This window comes from Bos grunniens, chromosome 11, assembly GCF_055505025.1.
Source record: "Bos grunniens cultivar Pamir isolate PY7600 chromosome 11, Bosgru_T2T1.0, whole genome shotgun sequence".
Classification (NCBI taxonomy): Eukaryota; Metazoa; Chordata; class Mammalia; order Artiodactyla; family Bovidae; genus Bos; species Bos grunniens.
In genome coordinates this window covers 88,684,464-88,708,540 of record NC_141175.1, presented here as the reverse complement: position 1 = coordinate 88,708,540, position 24,077 = coordinate 88,684,464, and the positions used below count along the sequence as shown (strand labels likewise).

Below are 24,077 nucleotides of genomic sequence, written 5' to 3'. Positions count from 1 at the left end.
TATTTGATGATTCATAGTTAAAGCCTCCAAATATTGATCATCTTAAAGCATCTAATAAAACAATGAATGCAAACCAAAAAAAAATTTTTTTTAAGTAAAAAAAAAAAAGTTTTGCAATGTAATGTGCTTTCCAAGCAACAGGGAAAGGTTTTTAACAAGGCCCTCTACCCTGGGGAGATGAGCACTTTCACTAAATGTTGGAGGGAATGTGCGCTGATAAGAGTTTGTAGGAGGCATTCTGGCAATGCATGTGAAAAAACAGCCTACTTTTGGACCCACAATTATCAATTCCAATTTAGGAAATACCTAAAGAAAATCACTAGGCAATTTGTAAATCTGGCTAAGTAGGAAACCATTGCAGCTTTGTTTATGACAGTGGAAATGTAAAATAAACAAACAAAAAATCCTAAAAGTATATTATGTCATGATTAAATATAACATAGTATACCTATTCAATGAAATGGTATTCAGTGATAAAAAGGATGCAGTTATTGACCCTAAAGATCAATATGACCCTAAAGTCAGCTTCAGCAGTACATGAACCATGAACTTCCAGATGTTCAAGCTGGTTTTAGAAAAGGCAGAGGAACCAGAGATCAAATTGCCAACATCCACTGGATCATGGAAAAAGCAAGAGTTCCAGAAAAACATCTATTTCTGCTTTATTGACTACGCCAAAGCCTTTGACTGTGTGGTCACAACAAACTGTGGAAAATTCTGAAAAAGATGGGAATACCAGACCACCTGACTTGCCTCTTGAGAAACCTATATCCATGTAAGGAAGCAACAGTTAGAACTGGACATGGAACAACAGACTGGTTCCAAATAGGAAAAGGAGTACGTCAAGGCTGCATATTGTCACCCTGCTTATTTAACTTATATGCAGAGTACGTCATGAGAAACGCTGGGCTGGAAGAAGCACAAGGGGGAATCAAGACTGCCAGGAGAAATATCAGTAACCTCAGATATGCAGATGACACCACCCTTATGGCAGAAAGTAAAGAGCAACTCTTGATGAAAGTGAAAGAGGAGAGTGAAAAAGTTGGCTTAAAGCTCAACATTCAGAAAACGAAGATCATGGCATCTGGTCCCATCACTTCATGGCAAATAGACGGGGAAACAGTGGCTGACTTTATTTTGGGGGGCTCCAAAATCACTGCAGATGGTGATTGCAGTCATGAAACTAAAAGACACTTACTCCTTGGAAGGACAGTTATGACCAACCTAGAGAGAAGGGGACGACAGAGGATGAGATGGCTGGATGGCATTACTGACTCAATGGACGTGAGTCTGAGTGAACTCCAGGAGTTGGTGATGGACAGGGAGGCCTGGTGTGCTGCGATTCATGGGGTCGCAAAGAGTCGGACACGACTGAGTGACTGAACTGAACTGAGAGAGCATATTGAAAAGCATAGATATTATCTTGCCAACAAAGGTCCATCTAGTTAAGCCTATGGTTTTTCCAGTGGTCATGTATGGATGTGAGAGTTGGACTGTGAAGAAAGCTGAGCACCGAAGAACTGATGCTTTTGAACTGTGGTGTTGGAGAAAACTCTTGAGAGTCCCTTGGACTGCGAGGAAATCCAACCAGTCCATCCTAAAAGAGATCAGTCCTGGGTGTTCACTGGAAGGACTGATGCTAAAGCTGAAACTCCAATACTTTGGCCACCTCATGCGAAGAGTTGACTCATTGGAAAAGACCCTGATGCTGGGAGGGATTGGGGGCAGGAAGAGAAGGGGACGACAGAGGATGAGATGGCTGGATGGCATGACCAACTCGATGCACATGAGTTTGAGTGAACTCCGGGAGTTGGTGATAGACAGGGAGGCCTGGCGTGCTGCAATTCATGGGGTTGCAAGGAGTTGGACACGACTGAGCAACTGAACCGAACTGAACTGAAAGATCAATATGCTATGTATATGGATATGTAAAAAAGCAATTATAAATTAGGATGACTAGTCCATCTTTCATTTTATACTGTATAGGGGGAAAAAAGCCTTCAAGATGTATAACAAATGTTATTAGAGTGGTTTATGGGTAGTGTTAAGTTTTTCCTTTAAAAAAAAAAAAACCTTATATTTTCTCAACCTCCCCCTCAATGGGCATACATTTGTAAAGAATATGTACTATGAGTAGAATTGCATAATGTGGATTCTGGAGCCATACTGCCTGGTTTTGCATCCCATTTTTTCCTTTCATATAAATATTCTATTGAGCATATAATCTAACCTTTCTGTGTCTCTGGCTTCTCACTGTAAAATGCAAGTAATTCTGTACCTACCTCATCAGGCTGGAGTGAGGATTAGAAGTGGTAATATGCTATGTTGTGCTAAGTCACTTCAGTCATGTCTGACTCTTTGTGACCACATGGACTGTAGCCTGCTAGGCTCCTCTGTTCATGGGATTCTCCAGGCAAGAATACTGGAGTGAATTGCCATGCCCTCCTCCAGGGGATCTTCCTGACCCAGGGACTGAACCTGTGTCTCCTGCATTGGCAGGCAGGTTCTTTATCACTAGTGCCACCAGGGAAGCCCCAGAAGTGGTTATTACCCAGAAGTGGTAATATACCCAGGTAATTAGTCAATATGCATGAAGCAAACACTATATAAATATTGCAATTCAGTAATTACAAAACTAATCAAGCTATTTCCATTTTTAGAAAAATATAAATCACTATTTTCATATGCAAATTAGTGAAGAAACCAAGATATCCTCACAGATACTAACAATTTTAAAGTAGGTTCACAAAATACAATAAGACTGCAAAGGAAAGCAACCTGCCATTCCTCAAATTACTGCATAAGGCAGTTAAGTACACTAGGTTCCAAACAGGAAAGTCATGAACACAGTTCTGAGCCCTTGCAAATCACACAACCTCCTGTGCCTCCAATTCCTCAATTATGAAGTAGAGATCATAGAGGCATTGGAAATTCTATAAGGCAATGGCCTTATAGGGCTATTCTGTAGATTCGTTAAAATAAGACATGTGAAGTGCTTATTAGCAAGCTCTCTGTAAAGGTTAGCTATTATTATTATCATTATTATTAATGAATATCCTTGAAAATAAGTCTTTGACTGGAATGGGTCCAGGAAAATATCACAAACACCCCAAGATTAGACAGAGTGCCAAAGTGGGACCAAACGACTGATCAGTAGAAGAAGAAAAGCAAATTTCTGGTCTGGCAGATGCTGCATAGAAATAGGTGCTGAGATATCACAGAGCAGGGATCCCAGCTCAAGTATAAAACCCAAGGAGACTCTCAAGTGGAAGGGCTCTAAAAATAAAAATAGAAAAAGAGAACAACCATTTTATCCACACTGTACCCTGGGTGACTGGTCCTCTGCATTCCAGTCTCCCTTTTACAGAGGAGGAAACAGATTCAGAAAAGATGAATACTTTGTTCAAAATGGTGTGTAAACAGCAAAGGGAGGTGTGTGTGGAGGTGGTGGAAGACAAGATCCTAGGCTAAACCTTACAGAGAATCTGTGCTCTGTGCACATGCTTGCCAACTCTGGAGCAGCAGTCATTAACAGGCGGGACACATAAGACAGGGACCACTTCCTCCCTTGGTAAAAATGAGTCCAAGTACCAAGTTCAGAGTCCAATATCAGACACTTAGTCCCCAATCTAGGGATCCTCCTGAGTCACTGAAATGGCCCAAGCCTAGAAGACTGAGAATCCACGTGATTGAATCCAAGCTGAGGGGGAGCAGAGAGATGGGGGAAGAAGGTGAAAGGAGCTAGGCTGCTTGTCCTGGTTTTGTCAGATTTTTCTTGTATGTATGCAACATCTTTATAAAACAACGAGACTTTTCCCACAACTCAATTCTAAGAGTCTGTCTGACTCAAAAGATAACTTCTACATTTCTATTTTCGTCTCAAGAACAGAAAATCCGCACAGCAACTTCCCAGAGCTGACTACAATAGAGAGGCTAGGCTAGATAGACACTGTATCTAGGGAGGAGGGCCCTAACACTAAGTCTGCCTATTACCGTCTCATTTCCACTTGCTGCTAGGCCCCCAACTGGGCACTTGATTCTCAGTCATTTTCAACGATGTAGCAAACCCCTCCCCTCCCGCATCGGCCAATAGAGGGCGGCCTGTCTCTTCTTCCAGAAGTCTACCAGCCGCATACTCTGATTCCTTTTCCTTTCAGACCTGTTAGGTCCCAAACCCACCCCACCCCAGTTTATAAGACTCTCTCCTTCCCCAACCAGCCCTTTCAAGTGCTTTTTTAAAAAAGGTATTTCCTAAAATCTAGAGAGGGGGCAACAGATGGAAAAGTTCAAACATCCTTTTGTCTGTAACCCATCCCTCTCTTCCACTCCTGTACTCACGCATTCTTAGAAGTTCTGGCCTCTCCAATGAGCTGACAATCTAATGGGGTGAATCAGAACTATTTAGAGAAAGGTTTATATTACAACATATTTATTTACATATTTAATTTATATATATAATATAAGCATTTGTAATATAACATGATAAATGTAAGCAGAGGTGATTACAAAATGCTATAGAACAGCTAAAGGAATAAGCTCAAGATGCTTCCCAGAAGAGGAGGCATTAAACCATATTCCGTGTATGCCTCTAACTCTTATATTTGTACATGTCTTTCAGGGTCTGTATAATCCCCCCCAGCTCCCTCTCTCCCTTGACCCCCAGTTGTCACCATGTTGGGCCCACCTAATCTCTTTTGAATCCGTAAGTCTGTTTTCTGAAGATGAGGGAATCCTTTTGTGTCTGAGCCCCAATCTCATTGCCTTGGCTTCTGGCCACCTACTGTCTCTCCTGGATCCCAGAGGGGAAACGGCTATTTCATAACTGAGCTCCTACTTTACACGCTGTTTCAGATAAGCTGCCAGGCCCTTGCAGGTTTCTTATTTGCCACTAGTTACAGGCTTTAAGGAACTATGCTTGTTTTCTCTTTTTCTCTATTAAGGCTATGGTGAAGGACCAGGTGTAAGGAATTTTCTCAGCTGTTACATCCAAATTTGTGTACATTTGACTTCAATTCCCATGAGGAGTCAGACTATCACCTGTGTTGACCTACCTTCCAGAAGTTTCTACCTCTGGAATCCCAGGAATAATGTCCCTTGCTTTTGATCAATCTCTAGGTTTCTCTAACTTTAATATATTGCCTTTAAAAATAAAATAAACAAACATAAAAGCAAGACCGTGGCAATGATTCTCTTTTCTTTCAACTACAGTAGCTTTCTCACTTCTGTATTTTTTTTCCATCACCTGACCTTGGCTTTTCCTCTTAAGTCCTACAATGTTATCTGCTACATTTTAATAATGTCTTTATACTTGCATTTGAACAGAAATATAGATAACCTCCTCTGCAAGAGTGGAAAGGGCCTTTTAACACAGCTCAATGATGACAGCTTGTTGGCAAATCCCACGGTAGAGTACTGGTGCCTCGTTGGGGTCCAAGAAACAATCATGTTCAACAGCGTTGTATGTTTTATTGTTCTTGAATTTTGCTAATGGAATATCAAGCATATCTGAAATGATTTTACCACTTAATACTTATAGAACCTTAGGGTATGAGGTCCTTTGGAGATCATCTAACCTGACCTCCTACACAACTATAGGAACTGTCCCTACAACATCCCTGGAAGCGAGTCATCTCAACAGCTCTTTAAATGCTTCCAGAAAATGGTATGCTCACTCCCCACTTTCCACTGCTAATAATCAGTGATAATTAATGCGACTCTTCCCCTTCTCAGGACAAAGAACTATGATTGGAGAAATGTTTAGTTTTCTGATTCCAATGACTGGGGAATATTCCACTGGTACCTTTGGCTTTTCCCTTCAGGATTAGAGTGGTTAAACCAAAATGTTTATAAGAAGTATAAATTTGTTCCGCAAACAGAAGATTTCAAAGGCATCTTTGTTTCTTCTCTCCTTACACTGCTCTGCTATTAACTTTGGGTTCATTAGTCAGGATTTTCAGATCCACTTGGCTGCCACCTTCCTGCAGCCAGACCATCTTGGATCAAAAGGTCAGCAGGCCATTCCCATCTCACACCTGCCACAAGATCTGATTTTTCTTTTCCCCCACACTGATCCTAGTCACTTTCTGTTAATTCACTAATTTTATTGACCCTGTAACACATCCTGGGAATGGTGGGCCATTACAGAGCCTATCACGTCGAGATGCTTTTTCTGACAGCTACAGATGAGAAACAACCTCCACACGACGCATTCTGCACCATTTCAGCTGCTTCTTTACCTGGTTTAACACAAAGAACATCTTCTTTATTAGCACATTCACAGAAAATGAAAAAAAATTAAAACCCACTTTTGTCCACCACCTTGGGGAAAAGGGGGCAATGACAGACGATATTAATGATGCATGAGATATGCAGGTTTAGTCATGTCAAGACTTGTAGTAATTCAATTCGGCCTTACTCAAGGGAGAAAAATTCACCTCTACTTTCCATCCGCCCCCTCCTTTAATGAAGCACCTCGGCACAGACGGCAGAGCGACAAAACACACCAAGATGTGGACAGCTAAAACGCACTAGAGCTACAGCGGCCCCCAACAGTCTTCCTCTTATCCTCCGGTATATTTACCTAGACCTTTTAAAGCACTTAATTAATTCACCAGCAGCTTCGCTGGAGGCGTCTCGAGCGTTCCGAGACTCCATTACATGATATCGTTTACAAACTCTATTCCCAGCTCGAGTGGAAGATGGATTCTCATCCAATTTTGCAGAGGTTCCATGCGTTTTGCTTCCCTTTCCCGGGTTTCGATCCGGCGGGCGCACCAGCCAAGGGTTGCAGCCTTCCCCTCCGCCCCGAGCTCCGGGTTCCCCGCCACTCTCCGAGCTCAAAGCGTTTCCCGGAGGTGCAGTTGCCTCGCCCTCGGGACTCCCAAGCTAGCCACGGTGGCCCCGAAGGCTGGCGGGCGCTCCGGGACGCCGCGACTCTCATGGCTCGCCGGTGCGCCCGAGCCGCAGCGCGCCGGAGATGCCGTAGCGGGAGAGGCGCGCGAAGACTCGGCCGCAGGGCCGGCTCGGTGCGCTGAGCTCGGGGAGGCCGAGGGGGAGGAGGAGGAGGCGTGCGAGGGAGGAAGGGCCCGGCTGCCGGGGAGGGAGGCGGAGGAGGGGGAGGGGGCCGGCCGGGCCAGAAGGGGTGGGGGGGCAGCCAATGAGCTGCGCGCGGCGCGGGGCGGGGGGGGCGCGGGTTGGGGGATGAGGTAGGATGGGGGAGGGCGCAGCCCGAGCGGCGGAGGCTCGAGCCATAAACAAGCGCCCGGAGGAGCGGCGCAGGAGTGAGGCGAGCCGGGCGCGCGGAGCGGACGCCGCGGACCTTCTGCTGCGCCACCGCGCCCACTCGGCGGCTCGGGAGGCGGGGACCGGCCCGGAGGCTGCGCCGCTGCCGCCGCCACAACCACCGCCGCCGCGGGGTCGGCCGACGCGGAGGAGGAGAGAGGGAGGAGGCGCCGCCAGCCGGGGCTGGAGCCGAGCGCAGCCGCCGCCGCCGCCAGAAGTTTGGGTTGAACCGGAGCTGCCGGGAGGAAACTTTTTTTCTTTTTTCCCCCTCCCTCCCGGGAGGAGGAGGAGGAGGGGAAGCCACTGCTGGCGCCAACGCTAGTGGGCTCCGGGTCGGCGCGGCCCGCAGGGGGAGCGGGGGCCTCGCCCCGCGAGGGGAGGCTCGCCCCGGGGGCCCCGAGGGGGGCGGCGAGGACCGCGGGCTGCGGGTGCGGCGGCGGCGCGTGTGCCCCGCGCAGGGGAGGGCGCCCGCCCCGCTCCCGGCCCGGCTGCGAGGAGGAGGCGGCGGCGGCGCAGGAGGATGTACTTGGTGGCGGGGGGCAGGGGGCTGGCCGGCTGCGGGCACCTCCTGGTCTCGCTGCTGGGGCTGTTGCTGCTGCTGGCGCGCTCCGGCACCCGGGCGCTGGTCTGCCTGCCCTGCGACGAGTCCAAGTGCGAAGAGCCCAAGAGCTGCCCCGGGAGCATCGTGCAGGGCTTCTGCGGCTGCTGCTACATGTGCGCCCGCCAGAGAAACGAGAGCTGCGGCGGCGCCTACGGGCTCCACGGAGCCTGCGACCGGGGGCTGCGCTGTGTCATCCGCCCCCCGCTCAATGGCGACTCCATCACCGAGTACGAAGTGGGCGTCTGCGAAGGTACGGCCGCCCGCCGCGGGCCCCCTCCCACCTGGCCCGCGCCGCCCCCTCGGCACTGGTGGCGCCGAACAAAGTTTGGCCGAGACTTTCCCGAGGAGAGAGGGTTCTTCGGAAAGGAGGGGCGCCCGCCACCCCCGGGAGTGAGCCCTGCGTCCCTGGGTTCCCAGTTCGCTGCTTCCCCGGATGCCTGGCCGGCCGCGGGAGAGGTTGGGTTGCGTGGGTGGGGGCCGGCGGGTGGGAGATCGCCCCCGGCCGCGCACAAACGCGCACACGTGTGGCCCATCGGGTTGGGGTTGGGTGGAGTGGCCAGGCTTTGCGCCCGGAGGTGGGGGCGCCGCGGGCAGGGGGCACTGCGGAGGCTATGGCGAGCCCCTCGGGGAGTCCAGCCCCTGCCGCCCTCCCCGCACTAGCGCAGTGTGGAACCGAGTGCTGCACTACGTCCACTTAAGTCCATTTTCTGCTGGCGGAGGAGACGTGTCTGCAGCTCACACTCCCTGTGTGACTCTTGTATTATTTTTTCCTTGCGCTTTTCCTTCACCCCCTTCCTCCTCCTGCGCATATAAATCAGTTTCAGCTCCGGAATATGTCAGCCCAGGGGAAGTTACAGACGGTGGTTACTCATTTATTTGCCTATTGAAAGTGGTCAAAGGCTTTCTCTCCTGAATGAAGGGAGGGGTGGGGGGCCGGGCGGGGGGCTTGCACCTAGGAGTGAAAAGTTGTTTCTGTACTATTAGTGGCTGCTTTTTAAGAGCAGATATCCGCGTCTTTCCAGTCGTGTTGCTTGTTTTTTTGTGTGTGTTTAATAACGAGGATTGTTCTGCTGGTTTCTCCAGTGAAGTATTGTGCACCATGGTGTCTGATGGAAGGAGAAGGATTGGGTTAGTGGAGCCCTCCTTCTTGGGAGAATCACTGTTGATGGGTGTTGGCCTTCAGCCCTGCCCGCCGGCCTCGGGGTGCCTGGTCAGGTTTGGGGTCTAGAGAGACGCAGTGAGTTCCTTTTATTTGGCTAATGCCAAATAGTGAGCACCAGTGAAACGCAGGATCCCTGCTCGGGCTGACGTTGGGGCGGTGGTGCTGTTCTGGGGCATCCTGGTGTGCGAGCAGAGCGCAGCAGCCTTACTTTGGAGGGGCGGAGGAGGGACAGGCGCCCCTGCTCCTGTCTTCGTCAATACTCAACAGCCTGCGCGCAGGAGACCAGGGAGGGGTTTATTCTGAAGCATCCTTCTGCGTGTCTGTTTATTGTGCTGGGAAACAGAGGGGAAGTAGATGCCTCAAGGGTCTGTTGAAAGGCTTCCATTCTGTGGTTCTCTTTACATACGTGCGTGCTTGTTGATTATTGTTGTTTAGTTACTCAGTCCTGTCCCACTCTTTTGAGACCCCATGGACTATAGCCCGCCATGCGCCTCTGTCCATGGGATTTCCCAGGCAAGAATACTGGAGTGGTTTGCCATATCCTCCTCCAGGGGATCTTCCCGACCCAGGGATGGAACCTGCGTCTCCTGCATTGGCAGGCGGGTTCTACCACTGAGCCACCAGGCAGATTTTAAAGTTTGGACAGTTTTGGAAAATCAGGATGGCCTTTCTGGTTTGGAAGCTAGTGGGCAGTAATGAGTGAAGGGAACACTTGCAGGGAGGTGCACCGATGCACCCTGAGGACATTGGGATACAAGAGTTTGTTTACCTCAAGTACAAAAGCCTCTCACCTGGTGTTAAGTCCCACCGTATAACATGTTTTTGTTTCTCACAAAGAAGAAAAATGGCCAGGAGATTAACTTCTGATACAATTTTATGTGTTTGACTTTGGGAATTCTGAATGAGTTGGACCAAAAGATGCAGCTTTGAACCCTGCTACTTGAAGTGTGTAATTTACTTAAGCCAGCCTCCCATAAATCTGAAAAGAACAAGCACCCTGAAACAAGGTTAAATGTGGTGGAAACTGCTGTGCTCTGAGAAGGACTTGGGAAGGTTCTAAAGATTCTAACCTTTGTTTTGTTACTTCATGATAGATTTCTGGTGAAGAAAATGTGGAGTTCAGGGAACATTCACGCTAATCAAGAGCTTTGGCACCAATGTCCTGGTGTCATTGTATAGAGTTATTTTGGCAGTTTGTTGGTGAGCCTTTTATTCCTCTGAAATGAGGTGATCCCTCATAGCTTCGTTTCTTCTGTTAACACTCTACACACTTGGTATTCATCTTGAAAATGCTTGGAAGTATTTATTGGCATGATGATATCACATTTAGTGTTCTTTAACAGTACTTTCCATCTAGCCAGCCTGTTTTCAGCTACCAATTTTGTGTGCTCAGGGCATTTTTTTACTTTATTTTTTTATAGAACTCTAAAAGCAGCAATCAGGTTGCAATCTATGGACCCGAAGTAGAAAGGACAGTGTTACCTAGCATGATGATTGTATTTAGACAGCTGTTTCAATAGGGTGTCTAAAATTTCAAGAATTTTCACGTGATTACAAGATTTATGGAAACAAGATAAGTGAGTAGCCTTTTTTCTTTCTCCTTTTTAAGAATTAGAGGAGTCATTCTATGGCAGTAATTACCCTAGAGGATGCTGACATTCTCTTGTTTTTCTCTTAGTTGGCAAAAAACTTCTGAATGGCCAGTGTTTCCCTCAGTTTCCATTTTTATTCAGAAATTTGCACATAATTATCATAACTAACAAATAGAAATTGATACATTTTGTTCATGAGGAAGTCTTTTGCTGCAATTTTTGCACTAAAATGACCCCTACTGGTTGTATCTGTTAATGAAAACTCTTTTGAAACTTGTTTAACTGACTATACTGAGGAAAACATATTACATGGTATAGAAATGTTATCATGACTCACCTGTTTTCGTTGACATAATTTAAATACAAATTACATTGCTCTATCTGCCAACTTGCGGTAATTTTTATTTATATCACTCCCCATACTAGCTTTATGAGAGGAAAAAAAAAATCAGGTTTTTAACTTCAGTTCACAAAGTAAGTAGATAAAGTAGGGTCTGAAATTGACCCCTTCCAAATTGTGGTTCCCTGCCTTAGGTTTTTAAGGCATCCTGAGTCATAGTAGGCTCTCAGTGAATGTGCATTGAATACATGGAAGAACAGTTTTTTCCATAGAAAGAACACTGAGGGAAAAATATTTTCTGAAAAGGTTAAATGATGCGAAGAGTGAATCATGTGACACATACACCTGGACTTCTTTTCTGCATCATTTAGACTGTTAACTAAGTAAATCCTGACATACTTGTTCCTTTAAAAAAAAAAATCTTTGGCTATGTCTGTATTTAAAGTTGAGCAGAGAGCCAGATACCTCCATTTTTCTCTACTCTGTGAAGTGCTTTCTGGCCCCTGGGAAGATCCCTTTCCCATTTCCACTGATTCAGTGAGTCTTCCTGTTGCCCTTTGCAGCTTCCTAAGTGGCCTGCTCCTTGGTTAGGGTGCCTGCCTCTAGGTAAATCGCTTAGAAGCCATAGAAATAAGTTTGGAGTCTGAACTCCTGAGAAGACAGGGTAGGAGACCTCTTTGGAACATGAAAGACAGGGTTGAGAAAAAATACTCAGATTTTCTAGGAAGAATGTTTGGATTGGCCAGTGAGGTTTATGTTTCAGACCACGGGGTGAGGTCCATTTTTCCTCCTCTGTGAACTCGTATAATATGCTTCTGTAAGGAAGGGGTGGGTGGGGGGAGCATGACCAGCCTTCTCTAAGTAAGGAAAGGGCAGCGATGGCTTAAGCTTGACGGTTTGTGAGGGCAGAGTGGTGAGGAACCTAGTGGACACTATAGAGTGCTTTGCTCTGAGAACTTTGCCTTAGAGCCAGGCGATCCCTATCACAGAGAAGCACTTTTTTCCCACCTGGTGATTATTTACTCAGTGGTTCGTGTTTATGGAATGGAACTGTGTTTTCACCTCTGCCATGTGAGAACTGTCTCTTTCAAAGCTCAATCCTCCTTTGATTTCCCCCAGGTATTTTAACTTTTCTTTCCACCCACTTGTCACGGGGCAGTAAGTAAAACCGAGGATGTGGGGTGGGTATTCACAGCAGAGAATGGAATGTTTTCTGAAACTGTTGACGTTAAGAAGGTTATGGTTTTTTTTCACTCACTGGAGATGACGACTCCTTGGAAAAAGGTTTTTGGAGGATCTGAGGTGAGGCCTAGGGAACAGGCTCTAGGAGGCCAGGGAACAAATCAAACCAGTCGGTTGCACACTAGCCACAGATCTCCTCTCATCCATCTATAATGCAGGACTCAGAGTTAAGAGTCCATGGATTTGGATTTTTACCAGTTAAATAGAAGAGGGGATGGGCAAAGTTAATATTCTTGTACTGATGTTAGAAAAATGAAAACACCCAGAGCTCCTTGTTTTTGAGGAAGGTGTTTCAGTTTCCATCTCAAAAGTCTTTAGGTAAAGTTCTTAGATGCCAGAGACAGAAGCAAGCAGAGGGCCTATGAAATCACCTTAATACAGCATGGGAAGAGGAACCAATGTAAGTAAACAAGGAAATAATTAGTTCTTCCCCAGAGTAAATATTGACAAAATGTGGAGAGTCTATTCACTGCACATATTCAAATGACAGGACTTCATGACTTTGATTTTGACTGTCAAGCTTACAGAACCCTCACTGCCGTCAAGGAGTCCAGTCACATAAAACACTTGGCGAGGGGTGGGTTGAGTGGCATAGCACTGGAAGGGCAAAAACAGCACGTCTGGGGATCTTGCTGCCATTAACACGCATTTACTCTCCAAGTGCCATGACGAGCATACAGGTAAATTTACTGTAGTAAATGTTATTAACTTATGAAGAAAACCATCTGAATAATCCTTAGACTTTGGGCGTTAAAACCAGTTGTGGGAGTTATTGGGCTTCCCTTGTGGTTCAGCTGGTAAAGAATCTGCCAGCAATGTATTCTGCCTGCAATCCGAACTGCAAGACCTGGGTTCGATCCCTGGGTTGGGAAAATCCCCTGGAGAAGGGAAAGGCTACCCACTCCAGTATTCTGGCCTGGAGAACTAGCAGTGCGGTGCAGGTTTCTGTGTTTATGGCTTAAAATGTGATGATCTGGATGAACAAGGGGATGCTTCAGGGAATCATGGGGCAGGAATTACAAAGTTGGGGGGAAATGGATAAAACAGATGGCCCAAAAAGATAATGGAGTGGGAGGACTAAAGAATGACAAATGGGAGGGGAAAAATACTGAATGCATCTTAGGGCAACTATGTCATCCTTTGAAGAATAATCCAAAACACATTCCAGACATTAATTGTGAAATTCCTGAAAAATGTGGGTGTGTTTAACGTCGTTCAGGCTAACATGCACTAACTAACATGAGAGATGGCAGTGCTGCTTTCATGTGTAAATACCATCAGGGAGATGATGGTAAAATGAGTGGAAGGTAAATACATTTGAAGCAGGTTCCTATGACACTGTGTTCCACAGGGCACATGCAGGATGAGGGTTTTGGAGACACCCCAGTAAAGCTCAATTAATTATTTGAGGAAGAAACAGTGGACTAGCCAAGCATGAATGAATAACAAACTGAAATCCTTCCTTCTCAAAGATTGAATTCTCCAAAGCTGAATTTTTAAAGTTCTGGCTTGTCTCTGCATAGAAATCAATCACTCATTCATTGATCTACTCTGTACAAGGCTTTCTCCTGGGGTGGCAGGAGAGGAGGGGGAGCTGGGAAGCCTGGGGACCTCTCAAACCTGAGCCCTACTCCAGCCACTCTTATAATCAAGATAAGGAATGAGGCAAGACCTTCAAAAGTCTATATCATAAGTTCAAGCCAAGTAGAAGTGATTTCTCTGGTCTCTATATGATTAGTTGGTGAGTGAGATATGTGGTTAAAATTTGTTGTAGGAATCGCAGGATCTGAGGTGATCTTTTCAGGCTCAGGTGGCAAAGCTGAAAAGGAGAATTCAAAGTCCAATAAGGTACAGAAGCCTGAGTAAGACCTCTGTTGGCGGGGGATGGGGAAGGGAGCCTACCCATTCTCAGAGTTCTTGTGATAGGTATCAAGAGTGCTTCCCAACATGTTTAATGCTCTATCAGCTGTTGTTCAAAGTGGCACTTTCGTTTTGGGAGCACTTCTCTCTTTGTTCTAGCTTCTTCCACCAGGCAGGTGAGTGTCATCGGCAGTGAACTGAGAACTGTTTGTTTATCAGCATCTCCTGATTTCACCACTCTCTGCTGCTTGTCCTGGCCAGTTAGTCTGATCAAATCATGGAAAACCTCCAAGTTTGGATAAGACCTCATTGGTCTTCCGGACAGGACAGAGATGTGGTGAACTATTCTTAAGAATGCCCTCAAGGTAAACATTGGTTCATTTGGGTCCCACACTTAAAAATAAAAAATCAAGAGGTTCCTTTTTCTTCTGTAGTTACTGAGTGAACAGGGTTCAATTTCTTATCTCCCTCTCCCAACCCCAATTAATTCCTTGTGAGAAATACTTATATCTTGATCCAAGAGTGTAATGGTTAGAAACTTGGTTTCTGGGGTGAAATCTACACTCTGCTTCTGTGCATCTACATTTTCTCCTCTGTTTAGTGGGGTTAATAATAGGGTTTCTGTAAGGACTCAGTGAACCCTGTGAAGCACTTAAAACAACGGGCTTGCATATGGTAAACACTTAAGGACAACAAAGCTACTAAGCAGTAGAAGTAAAATAATCTGATACGGGCTCATTCTCTTGTTCTGTTTAACTCTCAGCCATCGGAGTATTTCATCACTGGTGGTTAAGGAGTTTGGGCTCTTAGAAAGGGAGCAGATTATTATGGAATTATTATGGTCCCCTCGTATCCCAACACCATAAATTCATCGAGTTAAAAAACTTAAAAGGCCTCTGAAGCTATTTGCTACCTTTCCTCCTGATGCCCATTTGTTATACTTGGTCTAAATAGTTTCTGTAAAATTTGTATATTTGGAGTAAAAATAGAGAGGGAGGAATCTGAAATTTTTTGCATTGTGCTGAGTCGCTTCAGTCATGTCTGACTCTCTGCGACTCTGATGGACTAGCCCTCTAGGCTCCTCTGTTGATGGGATTCCCCAGTCAAGAGTACTGCAGTGGGTTGCCATGCTCTCCTCCAGGGGATCGTCCCAACCCAGAGGATTGAATCTACGTCTCTTGTGTCCCCTGCATTGGCAGGCAGGTTCTTTGCCACAGGTTGTAGGAACCATAAATTTAGCCATTTGTCTGTGGGCTAATATTTGGGGAAGGAGGAACACTTACTAGCAGTGTGCATTTTCTATTGTATTCTGGAAGAAGATTTTGCTCCTAGCTCCTGGGGTGTCCACACTGGCGGTCAACATGGGATTTCGCCTGGCTTGAGCAGAAGAAACAGCTTGTAGAGCTGCAACTCACCTGCAAAGGGGCCACAGTCTCACTTGTCCCTGAAGTAGGTGCAAACGAGGCAAAACCAGAGGTCAGGCTTTCAGCCAGGCCATGCCTCCGTTCTTTTTGCAGCCCTACCTGTTTCCTGGCTCCCCTCTGCCCGTGAGTATTTACTGAGCAGCTGCTGAAGCTCTGGTCTTCGTGATACCACTTACGGTCTCTAAGCTTGAGTTCCCCCAGCTGTTAATAGTGACAGGTACCACCTAGGTTTGCTCTGAGGATTAAATGAGCTAAAACCGCGCCTTTGAAATGTTAATGTGCACATAAATCACCTGGGGATCTCATTAAGCATGCAGGTTTGGATGCAGTAATCCGGATAGGGCCAGAGAGTCCGCAGTTCTCATAGACTCTCAGGTGATGCCAGTGCTGCTGGGGACCACTTGAAATAGCAGAAAGATAGTGCATGTAAAGCATGTAGCATGAGTATGGCGTGTGATAGTAAGACCTGTGTAATAATTAGTTTTCAACCAAAATAAATGAGATAGGGGCCCAACTTTCTCAAAGGCTGTGGTCTGAAGGTAGACAGTGAAAACTGGGACCATCTGTTGTAGCCCAAGACAATAATTTACAGCTAGTAAGGCCTGAGCTAGGAAGTGCTAGGCATCTCGGGGCAGTTAAGAGGGGCCCCAACTCCACCTTTGACTACTAAGAAGGATTTAGGGGGGTGCAGCAGCAAGCCAGGCCTGAGGGGGTCTCTTCCCCTCCTTCCTCCTGCTCACTCATCTGTGCAGGGTGTGGTAGGGAAAAAGCAGGCCTTGGGGCCAGACAGACCTGCGTTTAAATCAACTATGTTCAACTGTGTAAGCCACCAGTTTGCTTAACTGTTTTTGAGTTTGTTTCCTTACCTGTGAAAATGGAATAGTAATAGCTTTTATCAAATAATTACAATGAGGGTTGGAGAGAATTATTACATGTATTAGATGTATATGATTAACATGTATGTGTGTTATGTATATACTTGCATAGACACACAAAAATATGTGTAATGGCCAGTAGAGTACCTGGTACTGAAAAAGATAGTTAATATTTCAATTTCCATTCTATTTTTTGTCTTCTCTCTCTCTTTTTGTGGACTTCCCTGGTGGCTCAGATGGTAAAGCATCTGCCTACAATGCAGGAGACCCAGGTTCGATCCCTGGTTTGGGAAGATCCTCTGGGGAAGGAAATGGCAACCCACTCTAGTACTCTTGCCTGGATAATCCCATGGACGGAGGAGCGTTGTATACTACAGTCCATGGGGTCACAAAGAGTCGACTTCACTCACTTCACTCTCTCTCTTTAATTTGTTAGCTTTCTCTCTGTATAAGTTAAAGAAAATTTCTGCTTTGTGGATTGACCACACTTAACTAAATCTCTTTAACAGGGGATTCCGACAATTATGGTCTCTTGATGTTTGTCAGCGAGAAAGGGACAGTGAATCCCCAAGAACGAGGAGTATGAGTTGAAGGTCTCTGTACCAAAAGCACCTTCATGTGTTCTTGCCTGGAGAATCCCAGGGATGGGGAGCCTGGTTGGCTGCCGTCTATGGGGTCGCACAGAGTCGGAAATGACTGAAGCAACTTAGCAGCAGCAGCAGCAGCAGCAGCAGCAGTAGCAGTACCAAAAGCACCTTCATAGGTTTGACCCAATATGATTGTAATTCTCAGTTCCTTTGCTTCAGGGAATGTGGCCATCTGCTCTATTTTGCGGTTTGAATGCTTACTTCCACAGAGCTATTTCAAATTAGTATTTTTTTTAAAAGGTGACCTATGTTAATATGGATGGCATATGGACTCATGGAAGTGCGTTAAATGGTATTTTACTGTTAGAAGTTTTCTGTGGGTTTCCAGACACAGCACCCCCAGGAGCATTGCCAAGGCAAGACAGGGTCACTGGGGTTCCAGAAGAAAAAGCAGCAGGCCCGCTGGCTCAGAGGCCAGGGCAGCTTGGGATGAGCAGGAGGTGGTGCCCAGGGTGCATGTGAGTTGCTCTGATTGATCCGACGCACTCCATCCATCTTCCACGTGGACTGATGCTGCAGCTTTACTTTGGGTTTGCATTGTGGTTTCTCTGGAGAGTCTGTGCTGCAGTGGAAGGCTAGAAAAGAACAGCTAGAATTAAAACACCTGACGTTCTTGCCTCTCTGGTTCCGACTGTAGGTGAGGTCCCACTTCGGAACTGTGACTTTTTTCAAGTCCTCTGTTTATCCAGTAAATATGGGCTGAGAATTTACAAGGCAAATACCTTATATTGGCTATTATGCAACATGGAGAAGGAAACACAATGATGATACAGTCCTTGAAATCAGTAGTTTAAAACTCTTTATGTTCTTCATGACAACCAAAACATATTACACAGTCAAAATTGGTTTTTTCTTTTTACTGAGACACTCTAGTACCTATCATTGTAGTGCTTCTTTCATCACAAGTGTGGATGTTCAAATATGCAGCCTATAGGCAAGGTGAGAAACTTCTACATTTTAGAGTTCTGCTTAAGTATTTGTTTGTCAAATCCAAAAAGAACACCTTATTTTGAAATATCCTGGGAATATTTGTTTTATGAACTTTTAAGAAAGAAAGCTAAGGGTTCATTGTGTTTTCAGGTGTTTTACATTTCAAGTCCCTGAGAAGAGAATCACAAGGGTCTGCCCTTTGGAAATTTTAGCCATGTCCTTAGCAACCAGCCGCTCTGGCTGTGGCAAGGTAAAAAATAATAATAATAAAGGTATAGGCTGTAACTAGAGACTGTGCCTATCTTATTTAGTATTTCAAAACAAAAAAACAAACATCTCAGATTCAAAACAGAAAGGAATTTCTGGCAGGGCACAATGAAACCTGAGCCTGCAAAATCTCGGTCTACAGGAGGTAACTTAGCATCTTATCCAAAGGCCACAAACGAAACTTTTCACAACGGATAAAACAAAAGGCATCTCAGTATTGGAGACTTGTGATACCTCCTCTTTTTTTTTTTTTTTTTTTTAAAGACTCCAAGAGACCTGCCAAGATAAGACAAACCTGTCTTGAAAAAGTGTAGCCAGAACTGGCCTTTGAATATTGAGGATTCGCTGGACTACTTGAGCCCTGTAAGTGTGAGGAATCCTGTACAGAGGTGTGGGCTCTGTCCCCTCAGAGTGTGTGTTTATGGCTCTGCAGAGGCAGGACACTCCATCATCTTGTCAGAGGCACATCTTGAAAAAACTTTCCTTACTTTCCATAGTTGGAAGCTTTGCCCCTTTTCAAGAAGGGCATTTACATTCTGAGGGAGGAAAGGGGGATAGATTTTTAGACAGTTTTCTCGCTGAAGGCCAGAATCTTTGAAGGATTGTTAAATGATTTGAGAAAGATTGGGTGTGCTGTGTGTTCAGAAATAGTGAGTTCTTAGATTTCAGACAGATTTTAGAAAAATTTATTACCGTGTCCATTAAATTTAAACATTAAAATGAAGGGCCAAATACATGTCCATATTTTAATCAAAAGAATGAGTGGATTTGTATAGATTATTATTTGTTGCCGGTAGGATTTAGGGCTGCTCGGAAAAGTAGACTTTGCAAAATTCTTGTACATGAATCTAGTATGATTAAGGAGAAAAAATGTAGCCCTGGCTTCCAGGTCTTCCTCCATCCTCTAATCGCCGGTAACTGAAATAAAACCTTCTCAGTTTCCCTTGACTTGACTTTGCCTTGATTTGTCCAAAGAGAATTAAATAGTTACCTACCTGAAGGCAGGGGAACTGAACCAGATGCTATCTTAAGGCCCTTCTGGTCATAAGATCAATGTTTTTATGACCTAGAAGTCCTGGGCAAGAGTCAACTATTACCTTGTGTCTGCAGAGCCAGAGAAGGAAAAAGCAGTAGTGTCTACATGACTGTATGCCAAATGCCATAGACGGAAGGACTTGGAGCAAGAGATCAGGAGTTCTCCTGTAGTTATGTTTATTGTGAGGCGGCGGAGACAGCAAAACACAGTTACTGGGAAGTCAGTGACATCTTTTCAACGCTGGTGATCTTTAAGCCGTGTTAACTGTGGTCTAATCTGGATCCGAGAGAATTTACACCTCTTTTATGTCTGCATTGGTCTGCTGCCTTCCACTCTCTTCTCCATCTTCTCATTTACTTCATTAGTTATTATGACTGTGAGGTGGGTAGGTGACAGATACTGCAAAGGCAGAAGCTTGAGCAAAGACAGGCCAAAACTTGCCCAAATTCACATGCTCGTTTCTGCCTCTGACACTCGGAGAGAGTTGAGTAATTGCTGTTCTTCCTAATACTGCAGGCAGCAGCCAAATTCTCAGCATTCTTTTACCTTTGCTGCTGTTTTCACTTGCCAGGGAGTTTCCTTAAGCAGCAGCTGAATTTAAAGAAGCATAACAGTGATCATGCACAAAAGGAGGGGCCCGGGCTGCACGGGCTCTTGCGCCTCCTGTGGGGAGGGTGAAGTGAATGAGGCTCTGCGGAGGGCCCTGCCACCCCCACGGGGAGGTGCTCCGCACGTGTGCGAGATGCAAATCTTCAGTGAAGATTCTCCCGTCCAGGTCAACCGTGAAGCTTGGAAAGTTGTCTATGGGGTCTAGAAGCTTCACCCTTCCTTCGCACGTTGTCCAGCGACAGGGCATTGAGCTGCTAGGTGGTGTGGACCCCTGGCCCTTAACTTGACGTCATACGTATGGCTCTGAAGAATGCGATGCTCAGCCCAGCCCGTGGTGTACACTGTAGTCAGCCTGCTGTGCCTTGTGAATATTACATTTTTGCCAAGAGCAGCCTTCCAGAATGAGGTGCTAGTTAATTCCAGTTGGACATTTATTCGTTAATAAGTCTGCTGAGCGCTAAATACTCCATTTGAGAGTATTCGACAAGAGAAAACTCAGCAACTATTATGTAGATCTCTTCCATGAAGCAGTGTGAACTTATTTTACTTCTGGTTTTCTATGACTGCTTTATACACCCAAAGATGATTTTTAACTGAGTAGGCATTTTATGTTGTTAAATGGAGAACACTTCTAGTGGAGTACTATGGCTTGCTCTGTCTTTCCTCCTTTTCTTTTTTGAAGATAATATTAAAAGTTAAATCCTTTATCCTCTCTCTTTCAGGGTAGATTTCTGGATAGCTAGTAGTGATGGCATCTGAAATAGCCATTGAGGGGTGGGTGGTATTCATTTAGTAACCCGAGCTTTTGCCTGAAGAGCTTCTGCTTAACTCTTCTTTGCTGTTTCAATAGGTCTTTATTTGGTTTTCTTCCTGCTAGGTTGATGCATATTAGCTTAAGAACTTTTAAATTGTGGGGGCAGTAAGAAAACTTTGAATGCCTGGGGCCCTACACTTCTCTCTTAGAAGCAGCCAGAGGGTTTAGTGTGTATCTGTTAGCAGGAGAGTCTTCTAGAAGGTCCATTTGGTACCTCTCACACCCACAGCTTTGTGCTATGGTTTGGCCCTCCTCCTCTCCTGATGAATCCATGCCATGACCCAGTGTAGCTGAATCTCATGTGCTCTGAAAGCCATTGGAAAGGCACGTGTTGCAGCATCTTCCTGTTGCCTCCACCTCCTCCCCAGCATGGCTGCATGCAGCTCCCTCTCTGGCTGTACATAACCGACCTCTGAAGAGAAGTTGCTGCCAAGGGTTGCATCCTCAGTGAGGACCCTTCGAATAATGGTGTCCGGGCTAGTAGACTGGCAGAAGAGTCTGTAGAAATGTTTGGGGGAAAAGCAGTGTTTGCCAGTACATAGAACTCATTTGACACTGTGGAATATGATACTGTGGATTAGAAAGTGCTAAAAACATAAAAGAATCTTTATGAAGTTGTGGTAGCCTTGCTGGCTTAAGAAGATGTGTCCAGGATGATAAAATGTATCCGTAGCATCAGCAACTGGCCCCTGGTCCAGTTACAGATGTGACTTTGAGAGACAGGAAGTTGTGATAATTCCTTCTTTGTGACTTTGCATATAGAGTGTGTGCGTGTGCATGTGTGTGTTCAGCGGCTGTGGCACAACACGAAGAATACTTTGCATTGTATTATGGACGTGCTGAGAACAGCTTCCATGCTTGAAGCAAATTAAGTGTACTATCTACTCTGTAGATCAGCAAACTGAAAATGACTTCTTAATAAATAAAGATGGTGCATTGTTTTATGACATTAAAAAAACAATTTAATTAAAGTACTTTGGCTTTTAAACTGCCTGGTTAATTGGGATACCTATCTGGACAAGTGGAGCGCAGGAAAATGACTGACTTCATTTCTTGGTGATGGGGACCAAAGTTTTACTATCCTTAAGGCAGTGTGGGCTGATTTATAGTAGATTATCACTAAACATAACTTCTGGCCTTACATGGGAATTTTACATGTGATAGGAAAAGTAGAAATTTAGGGGGAGAATTGGAACACCTCTGGGGGCGGGGGGGAGGGGGTGGGGGGTCACGGGGAGAGAGGTGCGCAGAAAGGGAGAGATACAAGAAGCCAGAGGTGTGTTTTGTTGGAAAGAGATAAATCATTTCCAAAGACTGTGCTGGGAAAAGGTGCGCCCTTAGCAAGCAAGTTAAGGAAATTGTATCTGATGCTTTGGAAGGAGAAAGGAAAAAGACTCTGCCAATAGAGTTCTGGAAAACTTGAGGGAGATAAAGTATTTACATGCTTTAAGAACATAAAACATGTCCAAAAGAAATATATAATTACAGCTGCATTTGGCACTGAAAATAGTCCATGTATTATATTTTCTAAACTGTGTGTGAATATGTGAGCCTGTGCCTTTGCATCAGAAAAGTAGAAGGTGTCAAGGGTTGCAGAGAGAGAAACAGGAAGAATGACGGCCAGGAAGGAAGGAACTGGGAGCTTTATTTTTTTCTTGTCCTATGCATAAAGATCCCAACAGTACTTTTTAAAATAATCTTAGTGTAATAAGCATTTAACTTCCCTTAGAACCTTAGTAATTTGCATGTTATTACTAAAAGCCCACAGGTAAAGGAAAAGTAGGCTCCTAAATTCATTCGGTACCTGACTATGATTTATTTCAAGATTATCTTGGACAAACACCCTTTGAGAACTCAGAAAATTAGGAGGTATGTTTGGTACATACTTCCTAGTATCTGTTGCCCTCAAAGGTGTGGAGGCAAAGTAGCCACTGGAAAATCAATGTGGTGTTGACTTTCAGATTCCCCAGAGTTATCTTCACATATCCTTCAAAATGTATTCTCATCCTCAGCCTCTCTAATTTTATGCTGCTTCCTTTGTGAAGCCTTCCTGCTCTGCTGGGAAAAAAATAATGCCATCCTCCCTGTCCTCCCCCTGCCCATAGATAGCACTTTCTTCTTCCTTGTTATAGCATTTTTCACACTGTGTTAGGGTTCACATTTCAGTCTCCTGGCCTCGTTGTGATCCCCTTGAGTGCCAGGATAGTGTGTTATTCTAGAGCTTGGCGCACAGGAAGACCTCAACGAGCATTTGTTGACTAAATCTCGATGCGAGGTCATCCAAGATATCCTACACAACTTTTCCATCTGAACAGTTTGGTCTGTATTGTGGAAACTAAAATAGATGACACTTACCTGTAAAGAGAATCCTAGGGAGAAGTCTCATATTATTGGCAGAAGACAACTTGAGACCGTCTCATGTCCTCCCCTACCCCTTTTTCCCCAAATCATTCTTTTTCTAAATGTTTATTTTTAATTAAGTAATTAATCTGGCTATGCTGGGTCTTAGTTGCAGTGTGTGGAATCTTTAGTTGAAGCATGCGAACTCTTAGTTGCCACCTACAGTATCTAGTTCTCAGAGCAGGGATCGAACCCGCCCCCTGCCCCACGTTGGGAGTCTTAGCCACAGGACCACCAGAGAAGTCTCCCCCAAATCATTCTTAGAATTAATTTTTTTAGAGTTTGCTGCAATGGGTCAGTTTCAGCTATATTTATCTTGGCAAATATTTAAAGGCAATTTTTATTTGTGGGGACTTTTCTTCTTGCCAGTTTGTCATACAGGTGTCATCTTTCATTCACCAAGCCTTCATCCATTGGTAGGAATTATCCTTGTGGGTGGCTATTTATAAGGTCTTTACCACCCAGGGATCTTGTGCCTGTAGCGGTGGAGATGCTGTGGCCATCAGCTGCTTAGAAACAACTGATAAACAAGTACGAATTAGTTCCAGGTGACCATATGAATAATCGGTGATGATGAAACAAACTTCTGGATTCTCAGCGAATCCAAGATTGGGTCTAAGACGACAATGTCGACACATGAGGGAGTTTAACAAACTGCACTGAATAGTCTGAGTGCTGTGCCAGTGAATGACACAGCCTGTTTACTGCCCCCAGGTGATCTGCACGTGTCCTCAGGAATTTAACTGTACAGCTTCTTTGAGGAAGGAACAGGAGGGTTGGAAGTGTATGACTGTGAATAATAAAAATGCCGCACAATGGTTTTCACAGGAAGTCCATAGGAATGCAATATAAGGAATTTAAAAAGCAAAATCCCATTTGGATTCACTCCAAGCCCTATGACTTCAGAGATGGAGGAATTCTTGATGACTCATGGCTAGAGTCCCAACTTGTTATTGAGCAGTGTGGAGTTGTTTTTTCCTTCACAGTTAGCCATGAC

At 45.1% G+C, this 24,077-nt stretch overlaps 1 protein-coding gene and 1 non-coding gene across 7 annotated transcripts in view; both read left to right on the top strand.

Annotated features, from left to right (window-relative positions):
- Positions 1–7,609: 7,609 nt before the first annotated feature.
- The window catches only part of CRIM1 (cysteine rich transmembrane BMP regulator 1), a 209,389-nt gene continuing 192,921 nt past the window's right edge, over positions 7,610–24,077 (top strand). For 3 of the 6 annotated variants that reach the window (XM_086327461.1, XM_086327463.1, XM_086327462.1), the window contains exon 1: positions 7,659–8,132. In XM_086327461.1, the coding sequence (XP_086183587.1) occupies positions 7,802–8,132 (331 nt within the window). In that variant the 5' untranslated portion in view covers positions 7,659–7,801. Of the gene's footprint in view, positions 8,133–24,077 lie in introns of all 6 variants that reach the window. The other 3 variants (XM_086327467.1, XM_086327465.1, XM_086327464.1) reach the window with 2 other exon arrangements.
- TRNAC-ACA (transfer RNA cysteine (anticodon ACA)) lies at positions 16,599–16,670 on the top strand. Its single transcript has one exon. It is a non-coding gene; the product is annotated as a tRNA-Cys (tRNA).